The 23,909-nt window shown below is 48.6% G+C and overlaps 2 protein-coding genes across 3 annotated transcripts; both read left to right on the top strand.

Moving 5' to 3' along the window:
• Nucleotides 1–764: 764 nt before the first annotated feature.
• On the top strand, nucleotides 765–8,813 carry Mbd4 (methyl-CpG binding domain 4, DNA glycosylase). Of its 2 annotated transcripts, XM_090324008.1 has the most exons (7): nucleotides 765–1,043; nucleotides 2,144–2,892; nucleotides 5,623–5,697; nucleotides 5,773–5,907; nucleotides 6,972–7,121; nucleotides 7,822–7,925; nucleotides 8,709–8,813. In XM_090324008.1, exons 1-7 carry the CDS (start codon nucleotides 805–807, stop codon nucleotides 8,784–8,786), a joined length of 1,530 nt encoding a protein of 509 aa, XP_090180134.1. In that variant the 5' UTR covers nucleotides 765–804; the 3' UTR covers nucleotides 8,787–8,813. The 2 variants fall into 2 exon arrangements, with proteins under 2 accessions (XP_090180134.1, XP_090180135.1); XM_090324009.1 differs by lacking the exon at nucleotides 2,144–2,892 and having other exon boundaries at nucleotides 766–1,043.
• On the top strand, nucleotides 7,970–23,909 carry Efcab12 (EF-hand calcium binding domain 12). The gene is made up of 9 exons (XM_090324007.1): nucleotides 7,970–8,506; nucleotides 13,019–13,464; nucleotides 14,882–15,070; nucleotides 15,801–15,948; nucleotides 17,409–17,593; nucleotides 17,772–17,985; nucleotides 20,141–20,300; nucleotides 22,157–22,213; nucleotides 23,433–23,909. The coding sequence occupies exons 1-9, from the start codon at nucleotides 8,479–8,481 to the stop codon at nucleotides 23,686–23,688; spliced, it is 1,683 nt and encodes a 560-aa protein (XP_090180133.1). The 5' UTR covers nucleotides 7,970–8,478; the 3' UTR covers nucleotides 23,689–23,909.

The raw sequence follows: 23,909 nt of genomic DNA, 5'->3' as shown, positions 1-23,909 counted from the left end.
GGGAAGCCCGGAGGCTCGTGCGCGATTGGTCGGCGAGGGTGCGTGGGCGGGGCAACTCCGCAAGGAAGGATCTGATTGGCGGAGCCGTGTAAACCACGGCTTTGGGAGCCAAGTCGGCGGTGGCTGCTGAGCGGCTTCTCCCGACTCGGGTCCGGGAAGGCTCTGGGGACCCGTTTCCAGGTCGAACTCCCCGCGGGCATGGCGGGCCTGAGCCCGGGGCCCGGCCGAGCCCCGGCGGCCCGCGGTGGGGACGGCCGCGGGGATCTCAGGCAAGTTCTGTCCCCTCCCGGGCCTCAGCTTCTCCACTGTGCGGGGGGCGGGGCGGCCGTGTGGGCCTGGAGGCCTGCGGGGTCCGTCACCCGGGGTGCAGGGGAGGGGAGGAAGGGGGGCAGGCGTGGTGGACGGGGGCTCCCGGGAAGACGTTGTTTCCTAGGAGCTGATTTCCCGGATCCTGTTCAGAAGTTCGCCTCCAAAGCTCCTTTAAAAAGCCATGTTGCGGGGCCGGGAGTTTGGCCTAGTGGTTAAAGTGCTTGCCTAGCATGCATGAAGACCCGGGTTCGATTCCTCGGTATCACATACATAGGAAAAAAAAAAGCCAGAAGTCGTGCTGAGGCTCAAGGGGTAGAGCTCTAGCCTTGAGAAAGTCCAAGGACAGTGCTCAGGCCCTGAGCTCAAGCCCAGGACTGGCAAATAAATACATAAATCGATGTTGCCTCCTTTCACCAGGCGCAAGACTGGTCCCTACCCACGTTAACCTCCTCCATCTCCATATGGGGTTCCCATACTGTGCTGGACTGAAGTTGAATGAGCAGAGAAATTCTGTATCTTTGTTTTTCCAGCGAGGAAGCAGCTGCTGTGGAATTGGAACACGTGGGGAGAGAGAAAATGCAAGCAGATAGGCCCCCAGAAGCCATCGTGTCCACTGGATCTGGGTGTACTACAGTGACAGCGGGCCAGACGCCTGTCCCTTGTGGATGGGAAAGAGTTGTGAAGCAGAGATTGTCTGGGAAAACAGCAGGAAAATTTGATGTGTATTTTATCAGGTAAGCACCCAAGGTGGTAAAATAGAGATAGCACCAGCAAATAATTATTTTTCTAGACAGGTAGTGGGAAAGCATAACAAGGAATCTTGGCTTATTTTTGTCTTAATAATCACTGTGGAACTGGGTGCCAGAGGCTCACACTTGTTTTCTTAGCTACTCAGGAAGCTGAGATTGTGATCCAAGTTCAAAGTCTTCCCAGGCAGAAAAGTGTTTGAGATTCTTATCATCAACCACCAAAAAGCTGTAAGTGGAGCAGTGGCTCAAGTGGTAGAGTGCTAGCTGTTGAACGAAAAACCTAAGGGACAGCATCCAGGTCCTGAGTTCAAGCCTCAGTACTGTTACCAAAAACCACTCATCAGTGTTAATGGTTAGTTGTAGCAATTGATTTAGGGCAGTTACCTACATTTTGATACTTTAAGTAGTATGAATGATTAATGGTGCACTGGCCCTTAGGTTACATTTGTAAATTTTATGCAGTCATAGAGGAATCCATTGAAGAAGGCCCTTTATAGTTACTTAGGAGGTAGAGATTGTAAGAGACTGTGGTTCAAGGCCAGCCTAGAAAGTCTTAGAGAGGCCCTCACCTGCACTGAAGGAAGGCTGTAGGTAGAAGGATCAAAGTCCAGGGGCATGGGGCCAGGAGTTTGGCCTAGTGGTAGAGTGCTTGCCTAGCATGCACAAAGTCCCGGGTTCGATTCTTCGGTACCCTACATACATAGCAAAAGGCTCGAGGTGGTGATGAGGCTCAAGTGGTAGAGCTCTAGCCTTGAGAAAGTCCAGGGACAGCGCTCAAGCCCTGAGCTCAAGCCCAGGACTGGCACAAAAACAAAACAAAACAAAGTCCAGGGGCAGTGTAAGGCAGAAACGAGACCCTAAACGAGACAGCTAAAGCACAAAAGGACTATGGTATGGCTCACACAGTGGAGAGCCTGCCTGCAAGCTCGAGGTCCTGAGTTCAAGCCCTAGTACCAATAGACAAATACTTTAGACTTTCAGATGGCAAACATCAGTGGCAACATGTGGAAATTACCTATTAGAAATTTGAAATGTGGATAGATTCCTTTTTAAAGTCACAAATTTTCTTTAACATAATTTTTCAGCCCACAGGGATGGAAGTTCCGATCCAGAAAGTCACTTGCTAATTATCTTTGTAAAAATGGAGAGACTTCTCTTAAACCAGAAGATTTTGATTTTACAGTATGGTCTAAAAGAGCCATCAAGTCAGAACATACAGATTGCAGCCTGGCAGCTCTGACTTCCCAACTGCAAAAGGAAAGTGCCATCTCAAACCAGCACCTCAGGACACGAAGCAGGAGGCAAAGAAATGTGCCCTGTACTGGTTCAGAAGTTGTTCATGATGTTAAGCTCAGGACCGTCGGGAGATCCAAAAGGAAGGTGACTGCTTTGAAAGAAATTCCAGCTAAGAAAATCAAAACACGATTCAGGAAGCATCTTCCAGATTCTCTTCAAAGTAAGAGAAAAAAAGGATCTATATCAAATCAAACAGGTGCTGAAAACGAGCCTGTTGCACAAGCCTGTCAGCCTGACATAACTTGCTACATTTCAAATACAGGAGCCAATGACCAGCCCCTTGGTATAACCAATGAAGAAAGGAGCCTTGTAAAAGAGACATCTCTAAGTTCAGGATCTGATTTTCATTTTGAACATACCATTTCTGGCATCACCAACAAATCATGTCCAGCTACAGAAGCAGATGAGGAAATCAGAACAGAAGTAGATGATGGGGACAGGAAGCAGCATTTGCATGAGAACATTTTAAAATGTGGCTCTGAAATGCACAACTGCTCACAGGCCAACAACAACCTTATTTCTGAGAAAATGTTTCAAGGTATTCTGAACACTTTTGTGCTGTTAAACACGGGGAGTCCACACCCCCAGGTCTTGTGGACACCTGGACATGGTTACGACATGGTGTTAGGTGTCAGATTCATTCTCCCGATTGATCCTAAAGCTCTGTCTCAGATCATGACACAGAGAGGACCAGCTGGTTAATGCCAGGATGCCAGCCAGTCAACACCTGCCACCATCTCCCTGGAACAACAGCGTAGGCTTGCCTTAGGGCTCCTCCCCCTCTGCAGCTTTTCCTCAGACAATAATCTTAACGCCTTAAGGAAAGTTGAAAGGCTTCCCTTGTGAAAAACTTGGAGAAGATTCTTTTTATTCATAAACTAACCAAAAATAGTGTCTTTTTTTTTTTTGGTCCATCATGGGACTTGATCTCTTGGCCTGGGCTTTGTCCCTGAGCTCTTCATCTCAAGGCTACTGCTTTACCACCTGAGCCACAGTGCCATTTCTGGGTTTTGGGTGGTGAACTGGAGATGAGTCTCACGAACTTTCTTGTGCCTGGGTTGGCTTTGAACTGTGATCCTCATAATTCAGCCTCCTGAGTAGCTAGGATTACAGGCATGAGCCACCATGCCCAGTGAATAGTGCGTCTTCCCACTCCTGTTACTTATTCTTGATGTGTGATTTCCAATTTAGTTTCGTATCGTGATCATTTAAGCTATTATAATGCTTTTCTAACAGACTTAAGAACTCTAAATAATTCAAAGATGCAATCATAGTAATTCATGTATTATTTGTAATATGCTCTTACTACAGATTCCAGGCTTTAGCAATTTTGCCTTTATAATACCTCAGTGAATAATTGATAAAAAAGGAGATCTTTTGAGCAGCTCTATATTAGTCATTCATTATGCCATTATGATATAATGAATAACTCTCATAAAGAATAGTAATTTTACTTAAAACCCTTTGGGGAAATTGCCTGGACAAATTGGTGGAAACAGGAGATTAGACTTAATTCCTGCTCTCAGTCTTACCCTAATTTTAGGTCCTTTCTATGCCTGGAATCTCTCCACTTTTAGTAAGAAATGGCCACATGTCCCTAGTAAATGCATAAGAATTCTTCAAGTTTTTCATTTCAAAGACTTGGAGGTTAAAACCTTGGGGCTTATGTAGATTCATTGCCAATATAATGGATGAATTAAATATTTAAGAGTGTGCTTTGGTGACTAAGATGGAAATATCCTACTCATCTTATCTTGTACTTACAGGAGGCTAGTTCTCAGTCTCCGTGTCCAGTGGAACAGGGAGGACTCCCCTATTGGCCTTGCCAACAAAGAAGCCAGTGAGTGTTTAGTTACAGGAATCCATGGAAGATGTTTCCAAGAACCTCTTAAGGGCCAGTGTTCTTATTTACTTTCCGTTGGGTTTTACTTAGGCAAACTAGAATAGCAGATAGCACTGGCTATCAGGATTCTTGTTCTAGAGCACTCTCAACCCAGTATCATTTGGGGACAGTGTTTAATTTCTATGCCTTAGTTTTCCATCTGTAAAGTGGAGGCAGTAACACTCACTAGTCCCATTTTTACGAATATTGAAAAGTGAAAGTGGGCATGGAGTAGCACTCTTGTAATTCCAGGATTTGGGGGACAGGGGCAGGAGAATTATGAATTCAAGGCCAGCTTAGGCTATATTGCGAGACTTTGTCTCAAAAAACAAGGCTGGGCACAGTGGCTCACACTTATAATCCTAGCTACTCAGGAGGCAGAGATCTGAGGATTGAAGTTCAAAGCCAGCCTGGGCACTAAGACCATGAGACTCTTATCTCCATTTAACCACTCAGAAACTGGAAACTGGCTCTAGAAGTAGGACAGTAGCCGTGAGCTGAAGAGCTCAGGGATAGTGCCCAGGCCCAGAGTTCAAACCTCTCCCCCCACCTCCAACTGAAAATAAAAATAAAGATAAAAAATGAGAAGTGAAAATAATGGTTCACACTATACAAATGTAAGATATTATTTGCTGGCATTCAAATTAGAGTATGTGGCTGAAACAAGCATTAAATAGGATGACCAGAAAACCCCGCTCCCCTCCATTGTGGGGGAGGGGGATGGGAGGCTCCACTCCAGAGCTTAGCTTTTGCTGCAGCTTCTGTTTTGTCTGTAACCCTTATATTAACAAGTATTTAAACATTCGGTGCAGAGATTTGGGAAAATTTATAACAAAAACTACTATTCACCAATAACTTACACTGCTTTCATTCATTTCATTTGTGATGTCTCCCTACATGTGTACGTATATGTATACATATGTACACTTTTTTTTTTTGAACATGAGATCATATGTTGGATCCTTCTCCTCTTCCCTCCCTCCCTTTCCTTTCTTTTCTTCCTTCCTTCTCTCTTGCCCAGCCTCCTAAGTGCCATAACCACAGCCATAACCATAGATTCTTTTGTGTGTGTGTGTGTGTGTGTGTGTGTGTGTGTGTGTGTGTGTGTGTGTGTGTGTGTATGGATCATGGAGCTTGAACTCAGCCTGGGCGCTGTCCCTGAGCTCTTCAGCTCAGGGCTATTGACCTATCCTTGAGCCAAGCCCCACTTCCTGTTTTCTAGAGGTTAATTGGAGGTCAGAGTCTGGTCCTTTTGTGCCTGGGCTGGCTTTGAACCTTGATCCTCAGATCTCAACCTCCTGAGTAGCTAGAATTACAGGCATGAAGCCACCACGTCCTTGCTCATAACCATAGATTCTAAAAACACTGTCCACCCTTCCTTTTCAGAAAATACCATCCCACGAGCACAAATAGAGAAAAGGAAAACAAGTCTGTATTTTTCCAGCAAGTATAACAAAGAAGGTATGTTCTCCAGTGAGAGCATTGGGATGTATGCATATTCGGGGTACATGCTTCTGATGCTGCATATCTGTTTAGCCCTCAGCCCCCCACGACGTAAAGCCTTTAAGAAATGGACTCCTCCTCGATCCCCTTTTAATCTTGTTCAAGAAACCCTCTTCCATGACCCATGGAAGCTCCTCATTGCAACGATATTTCTCAACCGTACCTCAGGTTTGTGGATTATTTTCACTTGTGTCTCAGAGGCTAGAAAGGCTGAAATGTTTTTAGAGGCGTGGGTTCAAAGTCTGTTTCGAGGCAGTGATGTTGGGTAAGGCCTTCCTCTAGCTCTAAACTCTTCACCCATAAAGAAGACTATTTGCCAGCTGGTGGTGGTTCATGCCTGTAATCCTAGCTACTCAGATGGCTGAGAACTGAGGATGGAGGTTTGAAGCCAGCACAGAGAGGAACGTCTATGAGACTCTGATCTCCAGTAAACTACCAAAAAAAAAGGTGGGAAATGGCACTGTAGTTCAATGGTATAGTGCTACCCTTAAGCAAAAGCAGCTCAGGACAGCACCCAGGCCTTGAGACTGACACAGAAATAAAGACAAAATGCTACCCCAGGTCCTTTTGATTGCTAAGGAGCAGATTGACATTTCCTACTTGTGTTGAGCTTTCATAATCAGTGCTACTAACCTTTCTGTGTCCTCTGTGAGCATTTTTTTTAAATTGAATATACCTTGTATTCAGAGAGGGGACTGTGTGTGGGTCAACATTGGGACTTGAACTCCTGGCCTTGCATTGTTCTTTGCTCATGGCCGGTGCTCTTATTGTTTGAGCCATACTTGTAATTCACCTATTAGCCAGATGGATTAGCAGTGCTGGTATTTGACTCTGAAAGAGACTGCTGGTTCACCACATTGGTTTCTTGTCCATGGCCGAACAAATAAGACTCCTATACTAAAAGTTCTAGATGAAGCTGGGTACCCTTGGCGCATGCCTGTAATCCTAGCTACTCGGGAGACTGAGATCTGAGGATCCCAGTTCAAAGCTAGCTGCCTGGGCACTAAAGGACCTGAGACTCATCTCCAATTAACCACTACAAAATGGGAAGTGGGGTTGTGGCTCAAGTGGTAGAGCACTAGCCTTGAGCACAAAGAGGCTCAGGGACAGTGCCCAGGCTCTAAGTTCAAGCCCCACAACTGACATCAAAAAAAAGTTGTAGATGAGAAACTGCCTGACAGGGAAACCAGCCCCCTGGAGGCTGGTAACCACAGGCTGCTTGCCCTTCCTAGGCAAAATGGCAATCCCTGTGCTCTGGGAGTTTCTGGAGAAGTACCCCTCAGCTGACGTCGCAAGAGCTGCAGACTGGAGGGACGTGTCAAAACTTCTGCAGCCTCTCGGTCTCTACGATCTCCGTGCAAAAACCATTATCAAGTTCTCAGGTATGGTCCTCTCTCCCCAAAGGGGGAAAACTGTGTCAATTTAATGGAAGCCATACTTTTTTTTTTTAAGTTTTAGTAAGAATTTACTATTAACAGAGTTACAATAGAGAGAAATAGAGAAGGGGAATGGTACATTTTCAGCTCCTCCGAAGTAAAAAAAGATATTTGTTGGTTGTACCAATACTGGGGCTTGAACTCAGGGCCTGGGCACTGTTCCCTAGCTGTTTTGATCAAGGAAGCTCTACTACGTGAGCTTCCGACTGTTTGCTAGTTGATTGGAATTGTGGGAGCTGTCTTCTGACCCAGATCCTCAGATCTCAGTCTCCTGAGTAGCTAGTGTATTACAGGCAGGAGCACCAGTTCCGTGCATGATGAAGGCATTTTAAACTGTTTACTTAGTGACAACTCCTCTGTACAACTACCTAGAGAAAATAAAAAGTATATTTAAAAACAAAAGCTGTCTACTTTCTCCAAACCTCAGTGTCCCACTGACACTTCCCCGGGTCTACTTGGACAGAACTGAGAAGCCATGGCCTCTGTCTCATCAGCACAGAGGGGATAGGGAGAGGCAGGTGACGTGCGGGAAGAACCATCACAAGCAGGATGTTTGGAAAGCTCCCATCTGTCCTGTCCCACCATCTCCCTGTCCTGCTTCTATCACCCCGGTTGAGGAACCTCCTATGTGTGTTGTGTCCTTCAGATGAGTATCTGACAAAGCAGTGGAAGTATCCAATTGAGCTCCATGGCATCGGGAAATATGGCAACGACTCTTACCGGATCTTTTGTGTCAATGAGTGGAAGCAGGTAAGGCCTACTTCAGCCCCTAACATACCCCGCACGTGGGCCTGAGGCACACTGGTCCACCATGAAGGCTGAGACCACTTATTGAACCCAAGTTGGCTGCCGTCCCGGCTCCAGCAGTGGCAGGTGGCATAGAGGATCCACAGACATTCCAGGTTCACAAAGACTTATTTGACGTGACCTTGGACCAACCCCCAGCATTTGTCCCCTGTGCCTGGTATGGTTTATCTCCTGTCAAAAGGACACCGCAAAAGGCAATCAGTCGTGTTTGAGCTTGTTGGGTTTTTCCCAGTATCTCACCCTAACTCCCTAGCTACAGTTGTGTGTACCCAGCACCCCCTGGGGCACCCTAATGGCTACCTGGCAGCTGGCCTGGTACAAGACCCTTTCAGTTTGTGACTGCCATCAGCATTCAGCCAGTGGGGCCTTGTAGCCGTCCTCAGGCTGACCTGCTCCTGTTTCACCAGGGTGATCCATTGTGACTTAAGCAGCACACGTAACCTCTCAGGGCCCAGAACCTTCTACGGAAGAGAGAATGAATGAGAAAGCTTAACTCATGATCTCAACATCTGTTCCAGATCTGGGTCAGTCCCGAATTGGAGAATAGTTTGTAAACTGTACAGGATGGCTTTCACGTAAAGTACCATGTTAAACATTTGTGAACACTACTAAGTTGAAGGGTATTACATATTACAAAGTCCTGTTCCTCACCAGACTTTTTTTTTAATGTATTTATGACTAATTTACATGAGGTTTCTGTCTTCTAATGTGTTCTGTTTCTTCCAGGTACACCCTGAAGACCACAAGTTAAATAAATATCATGACTGGCTTTGGGAAAATCATGAAAAATTAAGTCTGTCTTAAACCTTTTTAAAAATTTTTTAGACTGTCTTCTATGCATGGCTTTGTAGTTGTTTTTAAGAGCTCCAGGTTACCCAATGAGCTATTTTTACACATGTACGGATGTTAAAGCCCAGTGTGAGTTTTCATAAATGCGGTGCCACTGGTGAATCTTTATTGCTGAAGGTTCTAGAATATCTTTGGGGTTTAAAGGAATTTTTCTTTGGGGAATACTGGAGTTTGAACTCAGGACTTCACACTTGCTAAGCTGGTACTCATCATTTGAACCATGTCTTCAATTGGGCTTTTTGCTGGTTATTTTGGGAATGGAGTCTAGTGAGAACTTTTCTTTCTGGGCTACCCTCAAACCAAAATCCTCCACATCTCTGTCTCCTGAGTAGCTACGGTTATAGGTGCGAGCCACCAGTAACCAGCTCAAGATTTGTTTTTCATAAATTATTATTTTATGACAATTTTGAAACTATATGACTTCTCCAGTAATGAAATGTGAGCATGGAAATGCTTTTATAAACTACCAGCAGTACAGAGAGAGTAAATATCACTGCTGCTAGAAAGATCAGGTTTGCTATTTTTAAACTGTTACTATATGTAATTGTTAGGTGAATAATCAAAGAGTTTGCATTTTATTGTAGGTTTGCAATCTTATAGTTCAAATACATATTTACCCTAAACAGAAATCACTAAACAAAAAGATCCTAAATTATTAAATCACGTATTACCAATTGCCATTTTAAGGTGTTGTTAGAAAATTAAATTAAACCTTCTCCCCAGGGCAAACATCTATTCATAATGTCCAATCTCATTTCCATTTAACAAAATACGTTCTAGAACATTCAGTATCAAAGGTCTACCAGTAGTAGGCACATTAGGAAAATATACACTGATGGCGGCGGGGCGGGTGGGGTAAGGCTCAGATGATATTGGCCCATGCTTAGGAAGTGCATGTTCAAATCCCAGTACCAAGTCTAGTTGTCTAGAATGGTGTCTAGTTATGTTTGCTTACCACAGCTATTAAAAACTGAAACACATGGGCCAGAAGCATAGCCTAGTGGTAGAGTGCTTGCTAGGCAAGCACGAGGCCCTGGGTTCAATTCCTCGGTACCACGTACAGAAAAAGCTGGAAGTGATGCTGTGGCTCAAGTGGTAGAGTGCTACCCTTGAGGAAAGCCCAAGGACAGTGCCCAGGCCCTGAGTTCAAGCTCCAGGACTGTTTTTTGGGTTTTTTTTTTTTGGGGGGGGGGTTAGGAAGTGAAGCACAAAGCTCAAGGGTGGCGCTCTACCATTTGAGCCACAGTGCCATTTTCTAGCATCATGTATTCTTGGTTCCACACTGGATCTTAACATTGTAGATGTGACCCCAGCTTCCATGTGATAATGTGAATGTTTGCCTGTGGCTCCACTTGAGCTCAGCTTGTGCTCTTGACCTTGACCTTGACTTCCTTGATAAGATATCTCATCCCATCTTCCAGTTGTCGAATGGGATCTTGGTTTTATGTTGTTTTGTTACAGGTATCAGTACCAAAGCCTTTACCTTAAACCGAGCTCCCAAAACAAAACAAAATTCTAAACTAATTGCTGTAATTTCTCATTACCATTGTAAGGCTTAACTTGAAAATTAAGTTGACTGAATAAAGGAAATAAAATCAGTTGTTTGGGAAATTGCCTTTTCTTGGGCTGGTATTTGACCAGAACCAGATGCAGTGTGATACAAGCTAGGCTGTGGTTCCCTTTGGTAGGCAAGTGTCAGTTTTGGGGTAAGGGAGGGATTTAGACTAGAGAACAGAAACATTGGCCACCACCTCCCCTCCTAAGATAAGCATTGGCTTCCCGATAAACTCTCATATTTTCATCTAGTGCAAGCCCTATGCTAGGGCCGTATAATCTTACCTGGCTTCATCACTCCAGGCTAAGGCTCTTAGCGCTTGAGCTGCACCTCCCCTTTTAACATTTTGCTGGTTAATTGGAAATAAAAGTCTCACAGACTCTCCGTCCAGGTTGGCTTTAAACCACAATCTCAGAACTGAGCCTGCATAGCTTGGGCTAAAGGTATGCATTACACTTGCCTGTGTAACTTAAGTGACATAAGATTCACATAATGGGGCTGGGATCGTGGCCTAGTGGTAAGAGTGTTTGCCTAGCATAAATCCCTGGGTTCAATTCCTCAGTGCTACATACACAGAAAATGCAGGAAATGATACTACTGCTCAAGTGGTAGAGTGCTAGCCTTGAGAAAGCCCAAGGGCAGTGCTCAGGTTGAGTTCTAGCCCCAAGACAAACCAAAAAAAAAAAAATTCTAGCTACTCAGGAGGCTGAGATCTGAAGATCAAGGTTCAAAGCCAGCCCTGGCACAAAAGGACCTGACTCTTATCTCCAATTAACCTCTAGAAATTGGGAAGTGGGATTTGGCCCAAGGGTGGGTGGTGGCCTTGAGCTGAAGAGCTCAGGGACAGCGCCCAGGCTGTTTGGACCCCATGACAGGCAAAAAAAATCAAAGGGGGGGTGGGGGGAAGACATTTTAGAGCAAGGGAGTAGCTCAGAGGGAGAGTGCTTGCCCAGCCATTCAGTGTTTTGTCAGTGCATTTACAATGTTATGCAACCATTACCATTATCAGAAGGTACCTGCCACCATCAAAAGGAAACTACAGACCTGCTAACAGTTCATCTGAACCCACCATACCCACTCATCCTTGGCAATCTTTCTGTATGTACATCTGCCTGTTCTGAGCATTTGACAGAAATAGAACCAATTGCATGCCTTTTTAGATCTCATTTCTTTCCATTTGAATGCAGGTGACCATGTTTTCTTCCTCAATAGATGGTGCTGAAATCCAAAGCATACTAAGTGCCCTGCCTCTATTTGTGTCTTGCTTGCCTTCTTTTTTTTTTTTTTTTTTTTTTGCCAGTCCAGGGCTTGAGCTCAGGGCCTGAGCATTGTCCTTGGACTTTCTCAAGGCTAGAGCTCTACCACTTGAGTCTCAGCACCACTTCCGGCTTTTTTCTATGTATGTGGTACCGAGGAATCAAACCCGGGTCTTCATGCATGCTAGGCAAGCACTTTAACCACTAGGCCAAACTCCCGGCCTTTGCTTGCCTTCTTAAAGCTCTCTTGTTTGCAGGGCCTATTCTTTGGATGAGAAAGCTGAGCCCTAATGATCAGGCAATGTGCAGAGATCGCAGTTCATGGGGGGAAATGACTTGATTGATTGATTTTACTTCCAGTTTGGGACCTCTGGGCTTGGATGAGTGGAGAAAAGGCAAAGTGGAATCCTTGTCCCCACTGCCAGCCCCTCCCCTCAGCCCTCAGTCAATCCCCGCCCCCTCCCGGCACGTGGCCAATCATCCCGCAGTGTCCACAGCCATGGCAACAGATCACTATGCTAGTTAAGTGCCTAATGTGCTGCTGTGTCACAGGTCCTCCCTCAGTACATTGTGTGCGCGCACACACACACACACACATACTCCCAGAACCTGGCCATGGTCAATGTCCCTAACACCAAATGACTGGGCCTGGTAGGTCCAGGGCCACACCAGCAAGGCACCAGGCCACAGATGGAGACAGTGGGGGCCACACTGCCATCTCCCCTGCTGTGAGGGCAGGTCATGCCCATTGCATGCCTCTCCTGTTTGCAGGACCAGGCCTAATATTTTAGCCTGTTTGGCATCACCATGACTCCTGTACCTGGAGCCCCCACCACTCTACTCTGTCACTTTCTCCAGACACCAACAAGTTCCATACTGAAGACTCATGGAAATTTTAGTCTTCAAGTTTCTTTCAGCAGTCTGCCAGGTGCCAGGGACTTGGCAAAGTGCTCCAGCTTCAGAGGTACATGACTGAGTTAAAGGGATAACAGAATAAGAGATGGTGAGTGGCTGGCCTCTGTGGGTCCTGCTTGTAAATCCGCCTTACTCAGAGGCAGGAGGCGGGAGGATCAATGTACAAGACCAGCCCAGGCAAAAGAGTTCTCACCCATATCTGGGGGAACCTAACATGGCAATTGATGCAATGTGTAAATAGGGGGCTTGAGGTCCAGGCTGGCCCCTAGCGGAGATGGAGGCTGCGGACAAAGGGGAGTCCATATGAGAAAGTGCATGAAGCCCTTAGCTTGGCACATTTCCTTGTGTGTGTTCCTCATTTCACTCCTGCTGGGCCATCAGGAGGCCTGGCATCAGAAGCTAAAGCATCTTTCCTCCCTGACTTGTTCGTCCTCTTCACCTTCTTGTCCTCTCCTCCCAAGGCTTCTTCCAGGGCGACCCCTGGGAAGATAATGAAGCTCCTGTCAAGAGCCCCCGCTTCAACCCCGAGCGGGTCATTGCGCACTGTTTCCAGCAGTTCAAGAAGGACTTTCACCTGCCACGATGCCGTAGACGGATCATCATCCTGCCTCCCAAGCGAGGCCAGGAGCCCAGCAGCCCCCCTGCCCCACCCCGGGCTCCCCCTCGGCCCATCCCCACCTACAACACCTTCAAACCTGAAGACATCGAGGAGCAGCCGCTGGACAGGGAGGCCTGGTTAAGCCAAAGAGTGAAGCTGCGGAAACAGCTGGAGTCGCTGGGCAACGTGAGGAAGTGGCTCAACAACAAGGCTGACATCACGCCTTCCGAGAGCAAGGTCTTGCAGGAAATCCAGGAGAAGCGCAACGCCCGGCTGATGGAAAGATTGCATGCCTTCAAGACCGCCATGGTGAGCAGTGCTCGGGGCCCGGTGAAGATGCAGAAGATCTTGGGTCTCTGCTGTCCCTTAGGTGAAACAGGATAGGGATGGTCACAGGCAGACCAGCACCAGCCCTTCACGTCCCCTTGCTGTACAAAATACCTGAAACTCCAGGTACAGGTCAGGCTGGGCTTCAGTTTTCTCATCTGTGAAACAGAGAAATGCCAGGTACACAGGTCTGTCGTCCCAGCTACTCAGAAGGCTGAGTGAGAAGGGTTCTGAGTTCCAGGATAGCAGCAGAGTAAGACACGGTCTTAAAAATAAATAAATAAGCTGGGTGGGGGGACGCAGTGGCTCACACCTCTCATCCTAGCCATTCCGGAGGCTGAGATCTGAGGATCACAGTTCAAAGCCAGCTCTGGTGAGCAAATGTCTGTGGGACTCTTATTTCCAAGTAATCACAAGAAAACTGGAAGTGGTTCTGTGGCTCAAAGGAGAAGAGAGCTAGCCTTGGGCAAAAGAACTCAAAGACAGCAAGCCCAGGCCAATAAAAATAAATACTAAAGTAAACTAATCAGTGTGCCTCTCTCCTGGGGTCCCTGTGACGTTGAGATAAATTACTTTACACCAAGTACCTTGGCTAGACCTGGACATATGATGAATTTTTTATCATTGACCAACATTTTCACCATTATTACAATCTCACTGGTGTCCAGAACCCTCAAGACCAGTCCTTCTGCCATGCTAGCCAAAACCCATATGTCTGTATGTGTCTATGGACTGGCCCGAAGCCCAGCCTCACTGCTGACCTGTTTGCTTCATGACCTTATGCTGGTGGCTTCACCTCTCCATTCCTGATTGCTCTTTTATAAGTAGACATTATTTCTTTTCCAGCATCCTTCATTCCAGCAGCTAACAATGACTGCATATGGACTGTGCCCCTGCCTAGTGCCTGGGCACACGATCATAGGGGTTCCTGCAGAAGCAGGGTGGCAGACACATTAGAATGTGATACAAAGGTTTGCTACAGGCCCTTAACAGAGGCAGACCCCATTCTCCCCGGGGGCATAGAGCAACAACGTGCTGGGGGCAAGGAGACCATGGTAAACCTCCAGTTGACACACCAAGGCTGGGAAGCGTTCAGCATTGGAGGCAGGGTTGGGCCTAGGTAAGTAGGAAGAGGAAAGGACAGCCATGAGGAAGTCCAGGAAGAGCAAAGGCCAAGAGAAGGCTGTGCCTGGTTCCAGCAGGGGTGCACATTTGGAAGAGAGTGAGGCTTCAGCCTCACCATTCCAGCCTGTCTCACTTCTGAAGGGGAAACCCAAGGCTAGAAGAAGCAACTTCTTGGGCTGTGCTCGTGCTCCACCTTCCACCTGGCCTTCTGCTTCTCTCCAGCTCTGACCCCTCCCTTGACCTCTCCCCTGCCTCCCCCTCTCCTCTCTTCCAGAAAAGACCTGTGCGAGTGGTGCACCACACAGTGCCCCAGCTCCAGCTACCCTGGCCCCACTCCCTGTCAGTTGTGTATTCTTTCCTGCGAAGTCACAAGATCAAGATCGTGGATCTGTTTGAGAACACAGAACACCGTGGCCAGGGCCAGACGATCTCCAGGGAGGAGTTCATCACGACGCTGAAGGTGGTAAGCTCCTTCCCTGGGTCTGATCCACTGAACGACAGACACAGCGGACTCGGGCCTTGGAGTGCCTCACAGCCGCAGAGCCAGAGGAGATGTGCTGCGGTGAGGGCCATGGCCAAACCCCATCTTTAGCCCACATCTGCATGATCTGACCTTCGATAACCCATGGGGTACTGTGCAGTGGTAGGCCAAGCCCTGGGTTCCAGCCTCAGAGCTGGGGAGCAGAGAAAGAGGCTGTCTGAGTGGAAAGCTTGCAGAGCCAACCTCAGAACAACCCAGCTGTGGAGCCCGGAAAGAGACGGGCTTTCAGTCCCACTTCTAGAACATTCTAGAGCTTCTCCAGCTGGCACTGTCGTTTGAATCCTTTGGGAGCCTTCTGACTTAGTATCTCTGTGTAGTACCCAAGATACTACACTTCCAACTGGTGCCACGTGGTGCCAGTCCTCTTTTTCTGGTGAATGTATACAGTCAGTTGCCTATGTAAAGTAAATAAAAGTAAAAATGCAATTCTGGCCAGGTACCACTGGCTCCGGCCTGTAATCCTAGCTACTCAGGAGGCAGAGATCTGAGGATGTCAGTGAGAAGCCAGCCAGGGCAGGAAAGTCTGTAAGACTATTTCCAATTAACTACCAAAAAGCCAGGAATGGGCTGGGGACGTGGCTTTCCTAGCATGCATGAAGCCCTGTTTGTATGGGAGCCAGGCTGGCTATGGTGGTTTCTCTCCTGTCCTCAGATTGGCATCCCTCTGAAGAGCCAGGAGGTAGAAGATGTGGTAATCTACCTCAGTTCTCTTACCAAACTGAACGCCATCACCATGGAAACCTTGAACAGCACTTACAAGCAGTGGACCTTGAGCCAGCCGAAGTACTTCAAGTCCCCGGGTGTGTCTCTTCTCCACCCTGGGGCCTAGTTTATTCAGGAGTCCTAAGTGTGTGCTCTTAGTTGGTTGGCTATCCATTAGCCAATGCTGGCATTTCCAGGCTCAGAGATTCACTTAGAAGTAGGTAGTTTCACAAACACTCAGCCACCCTTGTATCCTCTGAAAGGTAAAGGAGAGATGGGACCCAGTGACTCATGCCTGTCATTCTAGCTACCCAGGAGGTGGAAACTGAGAGGATCACAGTTTCTGGCCAGCATGGGCAGAAAAGTCTAGGAGACTCCAGCTCTGTGGAAAAATGCTGGGTGTGGCTCGTGCTCCTGTTAGCCCGGGCATGTGCTTGGGCAGGAAGCAAAACCCTATCTCAGAAATAACCAGTGCAAAGAGGGTTGGAGATGTGGATCAGTGGTGAGGGTGTCTATCTCACAAACATGAGGCTCTGAGTTCAAAACTCCAGTCACACACACACACAGAGCTAACTGAGCCAGGCAGAGCAGTGCCATCTACAATCCTAATACTTGTGGAGCTGAAGCAAGAAGACTGCACGTAATGTACTTTGATCAGATTCACTCCTTAACCTCACCCTCTTCCGTTTCCTTAAAGTTAACATAAAACAGTGCTAGGGTTTGAATTCAGAGGCTTAAGCTTGACATTCCGGGGCTCTACCACTGAGCCCTGCCTGCAGCCCTGCCTTTTGCAGGGTTCAAGATAATGTCCTGGGCCAGGAGTTTGGCCTAGTGGTTAAAGTGCTTGCCTAGCATGCATGAAGACCCAGGTTCGATTCCTTGGTACCACATATATAGAAAAAAAAGCCGGAAGTGGTGCTGAGGCTCAAGTGGAAGAGCTCTAGCCTTGAGAAAAGTCCAAGGACAGTGCTCAGGCCCTGAGCTCAAGCCCAGGACTGGCAAAAAAAAAAAAAGATAATGTCCTGCTTCCTGTCTGGACATCCCGTGGTTGCTTCTTCCCATTGTGGTGGCCTCTTGAAACATGACAACTTAGGATGACAGGCACATCCACTGCATCCAGCTACAAGCCGAAAGAGGATATCACAGACTTTTCTCCCCAGTCTGGCCACTAACCACAATCCTTCCTTTTTCAACCTCCAAAGTCATTAGGGTTCCAAGATGGCTGCGGTTGTTTGCATTCCCACCAGCAAGGTCTAAGCGCTCCACCCTGCCCGCCCCAGCCCTTGCCAGCCCTTGTTATTTATTTTCTTGATGTCTCACAGACTTGGATTTCGATCTGGTGGGGAGGTAGAGGCGATCTGGTCAACATTTGGCTGAGGATGGCAGCCAGGAGGCGGGGGTGGGACGTGCCAATGGCGGATGCTGTGGGGATGGAGGAGGCCACGCACAACCTGCTGGCACACTGGACGCGGGACCAGTAGTGCCCGCTTGGTAGCACGGGTTGACTGTGGCCCGGAGCGCTCCTAATCCATCCTTTGTCTCTTCCCTCTGACATCAGTGTCCATCACGTCTAGCTACAAAGTCTCCCCAAAGAAGCCCACAAAGGACTTGCCCCCGGAGCCCCCCAAGATGAATCTGCTGCAGGTGCCCAAGGTTGACACGGGAGTGGAGTTCAGGCCCCTGACGCTGGAGGAGATGGAGGATGTGGGCAAGCGCTACCGCGAGCGGAAGCGCCGTCACAAGGTACACACACTCACACACACACTGCGCTGCCCAGCCAGGCGTCCTTTCGGGGTACTGGAATCCACTGACGGTGGGACCTGGCCGACAGTCCCACTGTACCTGCTCTGCCCCAGCCCCTCCTGAGGCTCTGGCAGCCAGGCAAAATGATGGCCTGAGGGACACCCCTTCTTCCCCGCAGTTCCCGATCCCCTCCATCCAGTACTCCGAGTGCTGCCGCCTGGTGCGCTGCGGAAAGAAGAGCTTTGACCAGCACTGCCTCCCGTCCACCATCCCCGGGGACATGAAGGAGCTCATCAACCAGGCCCGCAGGGACGTCTTCCTCACCTACCTGGAGTGCTGCAAGGTGTGTGAGGCCTACAGCCTCCCCCTGACGGAAGAGATCCTCGCGAGAGGTAAGGGCCTTGAGACTGGCCACGCCCGCAATCTGAGCTGGCTCTCCCCAGACACCGGGCACAGCCAAGCGGCCCTGGGCCATCAGGATGCTGGGAGCATGGAAGGCTGGCGCAGCCTGGTGGCTTTGCCACTAGATGGGGATTTCTTTCCTCCCCCCCCCCCAATCTTCTGTTCTTCTTCTTCCTATATTGAGGTTTGAACTTAGCCCAGGTGCTGTCCCTGATCTTTTTCACTCAAGGCAGCGTCAGCACATTCTATCATAGCTTTCTGGTGCTTGAATGGAGATAAGAGTCTCGCGGACTTTGCTGTCTTAGCTGCTCTGAACCACGGTCCTCAGGTCTCAGCCTCCTGAGTAGCTAGGATTTGAATACAGGCATGAGCCACTGGTACCCAGATTCAGTTTTTGGGTTTTTTGCCAGTCATGGGGCTTGACCTCAGTGCCAGGACATGGTCCCTGAGCTGCTTTGGCTCAAGGCTAACTCTGCCACTTGAGCCATCGTACCATTTCCCATTTGTTGTTTCTTGTTTTGTTTTTGTTTATTTGTTTTTTTTGGGGGGTGGTCATGGGACTTGAACTCTGGGCCTGGGCATTGTTCCTAAGCTCTTCAGCTCAAAGCTACTGCTCTACCCCTTGAGCCACAGTGCCACTTTTGGTTTTCTGGTGGTTAATTGGAGATAAGAGACTCTCAGTCTTTAGTGCCCAGACTGGCTTTGAACTGCAATCCTCAGATCTCAGCCTCCTGAGTAGCTAGGATGACAGGAGTGGCCCAATTCCCCGCTTTTTCTGTGTATTTGGCACTAAGGAATAGAACCCATGGCTTCATGCTAAGCAAGCATTCTTCCACTAAACCACAATCCCAGCCCCATCAATCATTTGTTTGAAAACATAAAAATTAATATTCCCCTTAGCTTGAGTTGGTCACTACTGATATTTTAATAAATATCACACATTCTTTTTATTTTCCATGAATGTAAAATTACTATTATTTTTTTGCCAGTCAGTCCTGGGGCTTGAACTCAGGGCTTGAGCACTGTCCTTGGTTTTTTTCCTCAAGACTAGCACTCTGCCACTTATGCCACAGCACCACTCCTAGCTTTTCTATGTATGTGGTACCAAGGAATGGAACCTGGGCCTTCGTGTATGCTAGGCAAGCAAGCACTCTACCACTAGGCCACACTCCCAGCCCTTACTTACTATTTTTGACGATTCACATTAAATTGTGTAAACATTTAAAAATGAGGCATGCCACCAGGTGCTGGTATCTCACACCTGTAATCCTAACTACTTCAAGGTGCTGAAACCTGAAGGCCCTGGTTCAAAGCCAGCCCCGGCACAGAAGTTCACAAGGCTCTTTTGTTTTATTTTATTTTGTCAGTTGTGGGGTGGGGGGTTGAACTCTGGGCCTGGGCGCTGTCCCTGAGCTCTTCAGCTCAAGGCTACTGCCCTATCCCTTGAGCCGCAGTGCTACTTTCAGTTTTCTGGTGATTAACTGGAGATAAGAGTCTCATGGACTTCAGTGCCCGGGCTGGGTTTGAACCTCCATCCTCAGATCTCAGCCTCCTGAGTAGCTAGGCTGACTGGCATGAGCCACTGTGCCCAGCTCCGTGAGACTGTGGTAGAGTGATAGTGTTGAGCTGAAGAGCTCAGGGACAGTGCCCAGGCCCAAAGTTCAAGCCCCAGTACTGACCCCCCCCCCAAAAAAAATCAAGCACGCCTTTGAAAATGTTAGTTTTGCCTGCCTGTCCTTCCTTCCCCTCCCTCCTCACCTGTGCAGCCGCCTATGCCCCCAGCAAAACCATTATTATCAAAACTAGAAGTGTAGCCAAGGCATTGGGGGCTCCCAACCGTAATCCTAGCCATTCAGGAGACTGAGATGTCACGATTGCAGCTTGAAGCCAGCTTGCACAGGGAAGTCCATGAGACGTTCATCTCCCATTATCTATCAAAAAACCAGAAATGGAGGTGTGGTGCAAGGGGGTAAAGTGCTCGCCTTGAATGAAAGAGCCAAGTGAGAATATGAGGCCCTGAGTTCAAACCCCAGTGTCGACGTGCGCACACACACACACACACACACACACACACACACACACACACACAGTCTTGGGGAGGAGATCTTAGCTAACAAGTCTGCTCATTTCTCCTGCCACTCGCAGCGCTGCTGTTCCCTGGAGATAAGATCGTTTACCAGGACGAACAAGTGATTCCCATCCGGCAGCCGGGAGGATACTACGAGGACTGGCTTCTCCACCCTCTGAATCAGGCTTTACTCAGGGCCCGGATCTTATGCAAACCTCTGGCTAAGAAGATGGACAAGCTGAGTTTCTGAGCGGCTCACTCCCTGACCCTGCGTCTCCCTGCCTGCCCAGTCACTGGCCCTTTAGACATCAGTGCTGGCGGGCACGGGGTACCATGTGTTTCCCAACCTGTCACCTCAGATTGGTCACTACTGTCACCTTTGAAGCATGCCTTAGGATCAGGGCCCCTACTTAGCCACTCAGTGTGACCTCGCACCCCACACCTCAACAGGCCCCAAAGTAAGCGCCATCCTGAGTCACCTGCCCAGGGCTCTAGAGAGGACAGCCAGGCAGTCCGGCCTCTGCCAGGTTGCTCTACCACTGACCAGCTTGTTCTCCAGTGAGAGGCAAGCTGGCAGCCTCTGGAAAGGGAAAAATGCACCCTGGGGCCTCACCTTGACCCTTGGGCCAACCTAAGTCTTCTCTAAAAAAAAACATGGCTTCCTACAGTGACCCAAGGGCCTGTGCAGTATAAATGGTGATTGTAGAGGGCTGGTGCCAGCCTGGTAAAAGAAGGGTCCTGGATCTGCCTGGCACTTGAGAGCACTGCCAACTGCCTGGGTAATGTAGCAGAAGGCCCGGGAGTAGAAGCAGGCAAGCCTTGGTTAATGCTTGGTACCCATGCAGACGCAGTTCCTTCCACGGGCACTGGGTGGCGCACAGACAGCTAGGCAGGTCAGGGATTTGTCTGTTGGTGCAGGTGTTCCCAAGAGCAACGGAGGGCAGACCTGATGCAGTGAAGGCGGAGCTTGAATGGGAGCTGGGCATGCATGGGGAGCCCTCCAGAGGGCCTGGGGACTGCTTCCCCTCTCGGGGGGACTGACATTAACCTCTGAGCTCTAGGAACCCAGGAAGGAACTAGAGACCTGGGGAGGGGATCTCTGCACTTGGTCAGCTGTAGCTGTAAGGAAGAAAGGTCTCCTGGCCCAAGGAAGAACACTGGCTCTGACTACCTAAAACTAAGCTGTGAGAGATCTAACGCCGGGCTCATGTTGTCATGGCTCAGGGACTAGAGCACTAGTTAAGTGTGCCCGAGGCCCAGAGTTCCATCCCATGCATCAACACAAAACAAAAGAAACACCGCAGAGGAGCTGGGAATGTGGCTTAGTGGTAGAGTGCTGGTCTAGCATGCATGAAGCCCTGCGTTGGGTTTCTCAACCCCCACAAACACAGAAAAAGCTAGAAGTGGCACTGTGGCTCTAGTGGTAGAGTGCTAGTCTTGAGCAAAAGAAGCTGAGGCTCAGGGACAGTGCCTAGGCCCAGAGCTCAAGTCCCAGGACTGACAAAAGGCAAGAAAGAAGGGAAGGGAGGGAGGGAGGAAGGGAGGGAGGACAGAAGGAAGGCAGGCATCCAGGCAGGCAGACCAGCCCTAGAGATTCAGAGATAGGAAAGGGGATACAGCCTTGCCACGGGTGTGGAGAGTGACTCACCATCCCTGTGCCTGAGGCTGGGGTAGCTGCTAGCAGTGGAAGAGAGGAAAGACCCAAGGAGTCTGCTTTGCTTTGGTAACTACTACTTATTAAATATCTCTCCTAACTATCCTTGGAAGGGAGAAAAAACAAAGCTCAGAAAGAAGGCTCAGAAAAACACTCCTGCTTGGGAGCTGGTGGCTGCTACCTGAACTTGTAGCTATTTAAGGAGTTAGGCTTGGAAGGCAGCAAGGTGGGAGAAATTCCTCAAGGCCTTAACTCCAGTTAACTAGCAAGGAGGCTGGAAGTCTGGCACAAGTGGTAGAGTGCCAGCTGTAAGGAAGATATCTGAACCAGTGAGCTAAGGTTTTGATTTCAAGCCCCCCAAAATAGTTAAAAGAAATGCAGTCTCCCATTAGCCTCGTTTTCCCACTTGTAACAAAATGTCCTTTCTCTTCTCCATTAGGAAAACACTAAAGAAAATTAAGAAAATGGGCTTCGAAGAGTTTGAAAACTTTACCAGGTTTGTTGCATCATCACCCGTTAGGAAGGAGGTGGGAGGGCAGGCTGGCTTCACTCTCTCCTGTGGGGCTCCTAGCACAGTCTTGGCCCGGAGTCCAGGAGCTGGGAGGCCGGGCTGAGCACTTGCAGACCCCAGGCAGGCATTGCTTGCATGATTCCTAGAAGTGAGATCACGTGACCGCTCAGCATCCCATTTTCCAGGAGCAAAGGTCACAGATGGGCAGTCAGCAAGGCTGACTCCAGAGGGGAGACTCCAAACACCACATTAAAATGCTTCTAGAGGTTGGGGGTGGTAAAATACTAGTTACTAGGGAGACAGAGGTTGAAAGGCCTAAGCTCAAGACTAGCCTAAGTTCAAAAATGTTCAGAAGATCTGATGGGCTTATGTCAAGGTTTGAAGCCAGCCAAGGCAGGCAATTTTCTCCAGTTAACCAACAAAATACCAGACTGGAGGTGTAGCTCAAGTGGTCGATAGTGCAGATAGGAGCAAAAAAAGCCAAGTGAGCCTAGTGCAATGGCTCACACTTGCAGTTCCCGAGGGATGTGGTTCAAACCCAGCTCAGGCAGGGAAGTCCATGAGATATTTTTCTCCACCAGAAAACTGGAAATGGAGCTGAGGCTCAAAAGTTGGAAGAGAGCAGGGATAGTGCCTGGGCCCTGAGTACAAACTAACAAAAAGAGCGCAGCCACGTGAGAACTCTGGGCCCTGAGATCAAACACTGGTACTGATTGATGCACATATTCACATGCAAATGTACACACACACACACACACACACACACACACACACAGCGCTGGGCAAAATTGTGGGCACGTGTCATTCCAGCTACAGCAGAAAGTGTGGATAGGAGAATAGGAGAGTCTTGGTTTAGGATAGATCAGGAAGAAAAAAAAAATCAAGACCCTATCTCAAAACTAACCAGAGCAGAAAGCTGCAGGTTTGGCTTTAGCAAACCCAGAGCAATGAGTTCAAATGCCAGAGCAATTCCATTAGACCATGAATATGAATGTCACAGACAGCTTCCTGGGGTCAAACCTGCCCTCACTCTGTGACCCTGAGGCCACAACAGCCTCTCCAGACCTAGAGCCCTCACCATTGGCACCCAAACTGCTGGCACCCTGCCCAGTCCCCACTTGGGTCCCAGTTGGTGCCACTCAAGAAGGAGCTGTGGTCTTGGTTTACGTATCATGAAAACCTTCCCTGTCTTCTCTCTTTCCAGGAAATTAAAGAAGGAGCTCTCTGCTCCTCATCACACCCACCCCAATTTCTTCTGGCCCGGCCATCTGCTGGATAAGCTTTACCTTTACCTGCCTATCATGGCTGACGGAGGAAGGCTGGCCATCTTTAGCTGTGTCCAAGACAAGAAACCCGCCTACTCCACCACCTACCATCCCAACAACTGGTGGCCTCTGGGACAAAGAAATTATGTTACCTGTGCCAATTACGACACTGCCAAGGTCTATTTCATCAACTAGAGAGGCTGCTGCACCCCACTGTTCAGGCCAGGGATGGGGTGCCCCTGCCAGACCGTTAAGTACAGGAGTCAAAGGGTCAGACCATAGAAGTTGTTTTGTGGTTGCTCTGGGGCCCCCTGAGCAAGCCCACAAAGTGTGGCAATATGTCTAGGGAAGGACATATAGTCTTTTCATTGTTTCCCTCTCCGGACCTTTGCCCTTTCACAATAAACCCACGTTGG

Source organism: Megascapheus bottae, chromosome 33 (assembly GCF_031878675.1).
Source record: "Megascapheus bottae isolate mThoBot1 chromosome 33, mThoBot2.hap1, whole genome shotgun sequence".
NCBI classification, from domain to species: domain Eukaryota; kingdom Metazoa; phylum Chordata; class Mammalia; order Rodentia; family Geomyidae; genus Megascapheus; species Megascapheus bottae.
The sequence above is the reverse complement of the archived record's forward strand: the minus strand, read 5'-3'. Positions and strand labels throughout refer to the sequence as shown.

What these genes read in the sequence shown, in the direction of transcription:
- Mbd4 (XM_090324008.1), top strand. Translation starts at nt 805, where the DNA reads ATGAGCAGAGAAATTCTGTATCTTTGTTTTTCCAGCGAGGAAGCAGCT. An exon ending in TTTGATGTGTATTTTATCAG is followed by an intron (nt 1,044 to 2,143) that starts GTAAGCACCCAA and finishes ATAATTTTTCAG; the next exon opens with CCCACAGGGATGGAAGTTCC. An exon ending in CAGCAAGTATAACAAAGAAG is followed by an intron (nt 5,698 to 5,772) that starts GTATGTTCTCCA and finishes ATATCTGTTTAG; the next exon opens with CCCTCAGCCCCCCACGACGT.
- Efcab12 (XM_090324007.1), top strand. Translation starts at nt 8,479, where the DNA reads ATGATCTCAACATCTGTTCCAGATCTGG. An exon ending in TCATCACGACGCTGAAGGTG is followed by an intron (nt 15,071 to 15,800) that starts GTAAGCTCCTTC and finishes TCCTGTCCTCAG; the next exon opens with ATTGGCATCCCTCTGAAGAG. An exon ending in GAGTTTGAAAACTTTACCAG is followed by an intron (nt 22,214 to 23,432) that starts GTTTGTTGCATC and finishes CTCTCTTTCCAG; the next exon opens with GAAATTAAAGAAGGAGCTCT.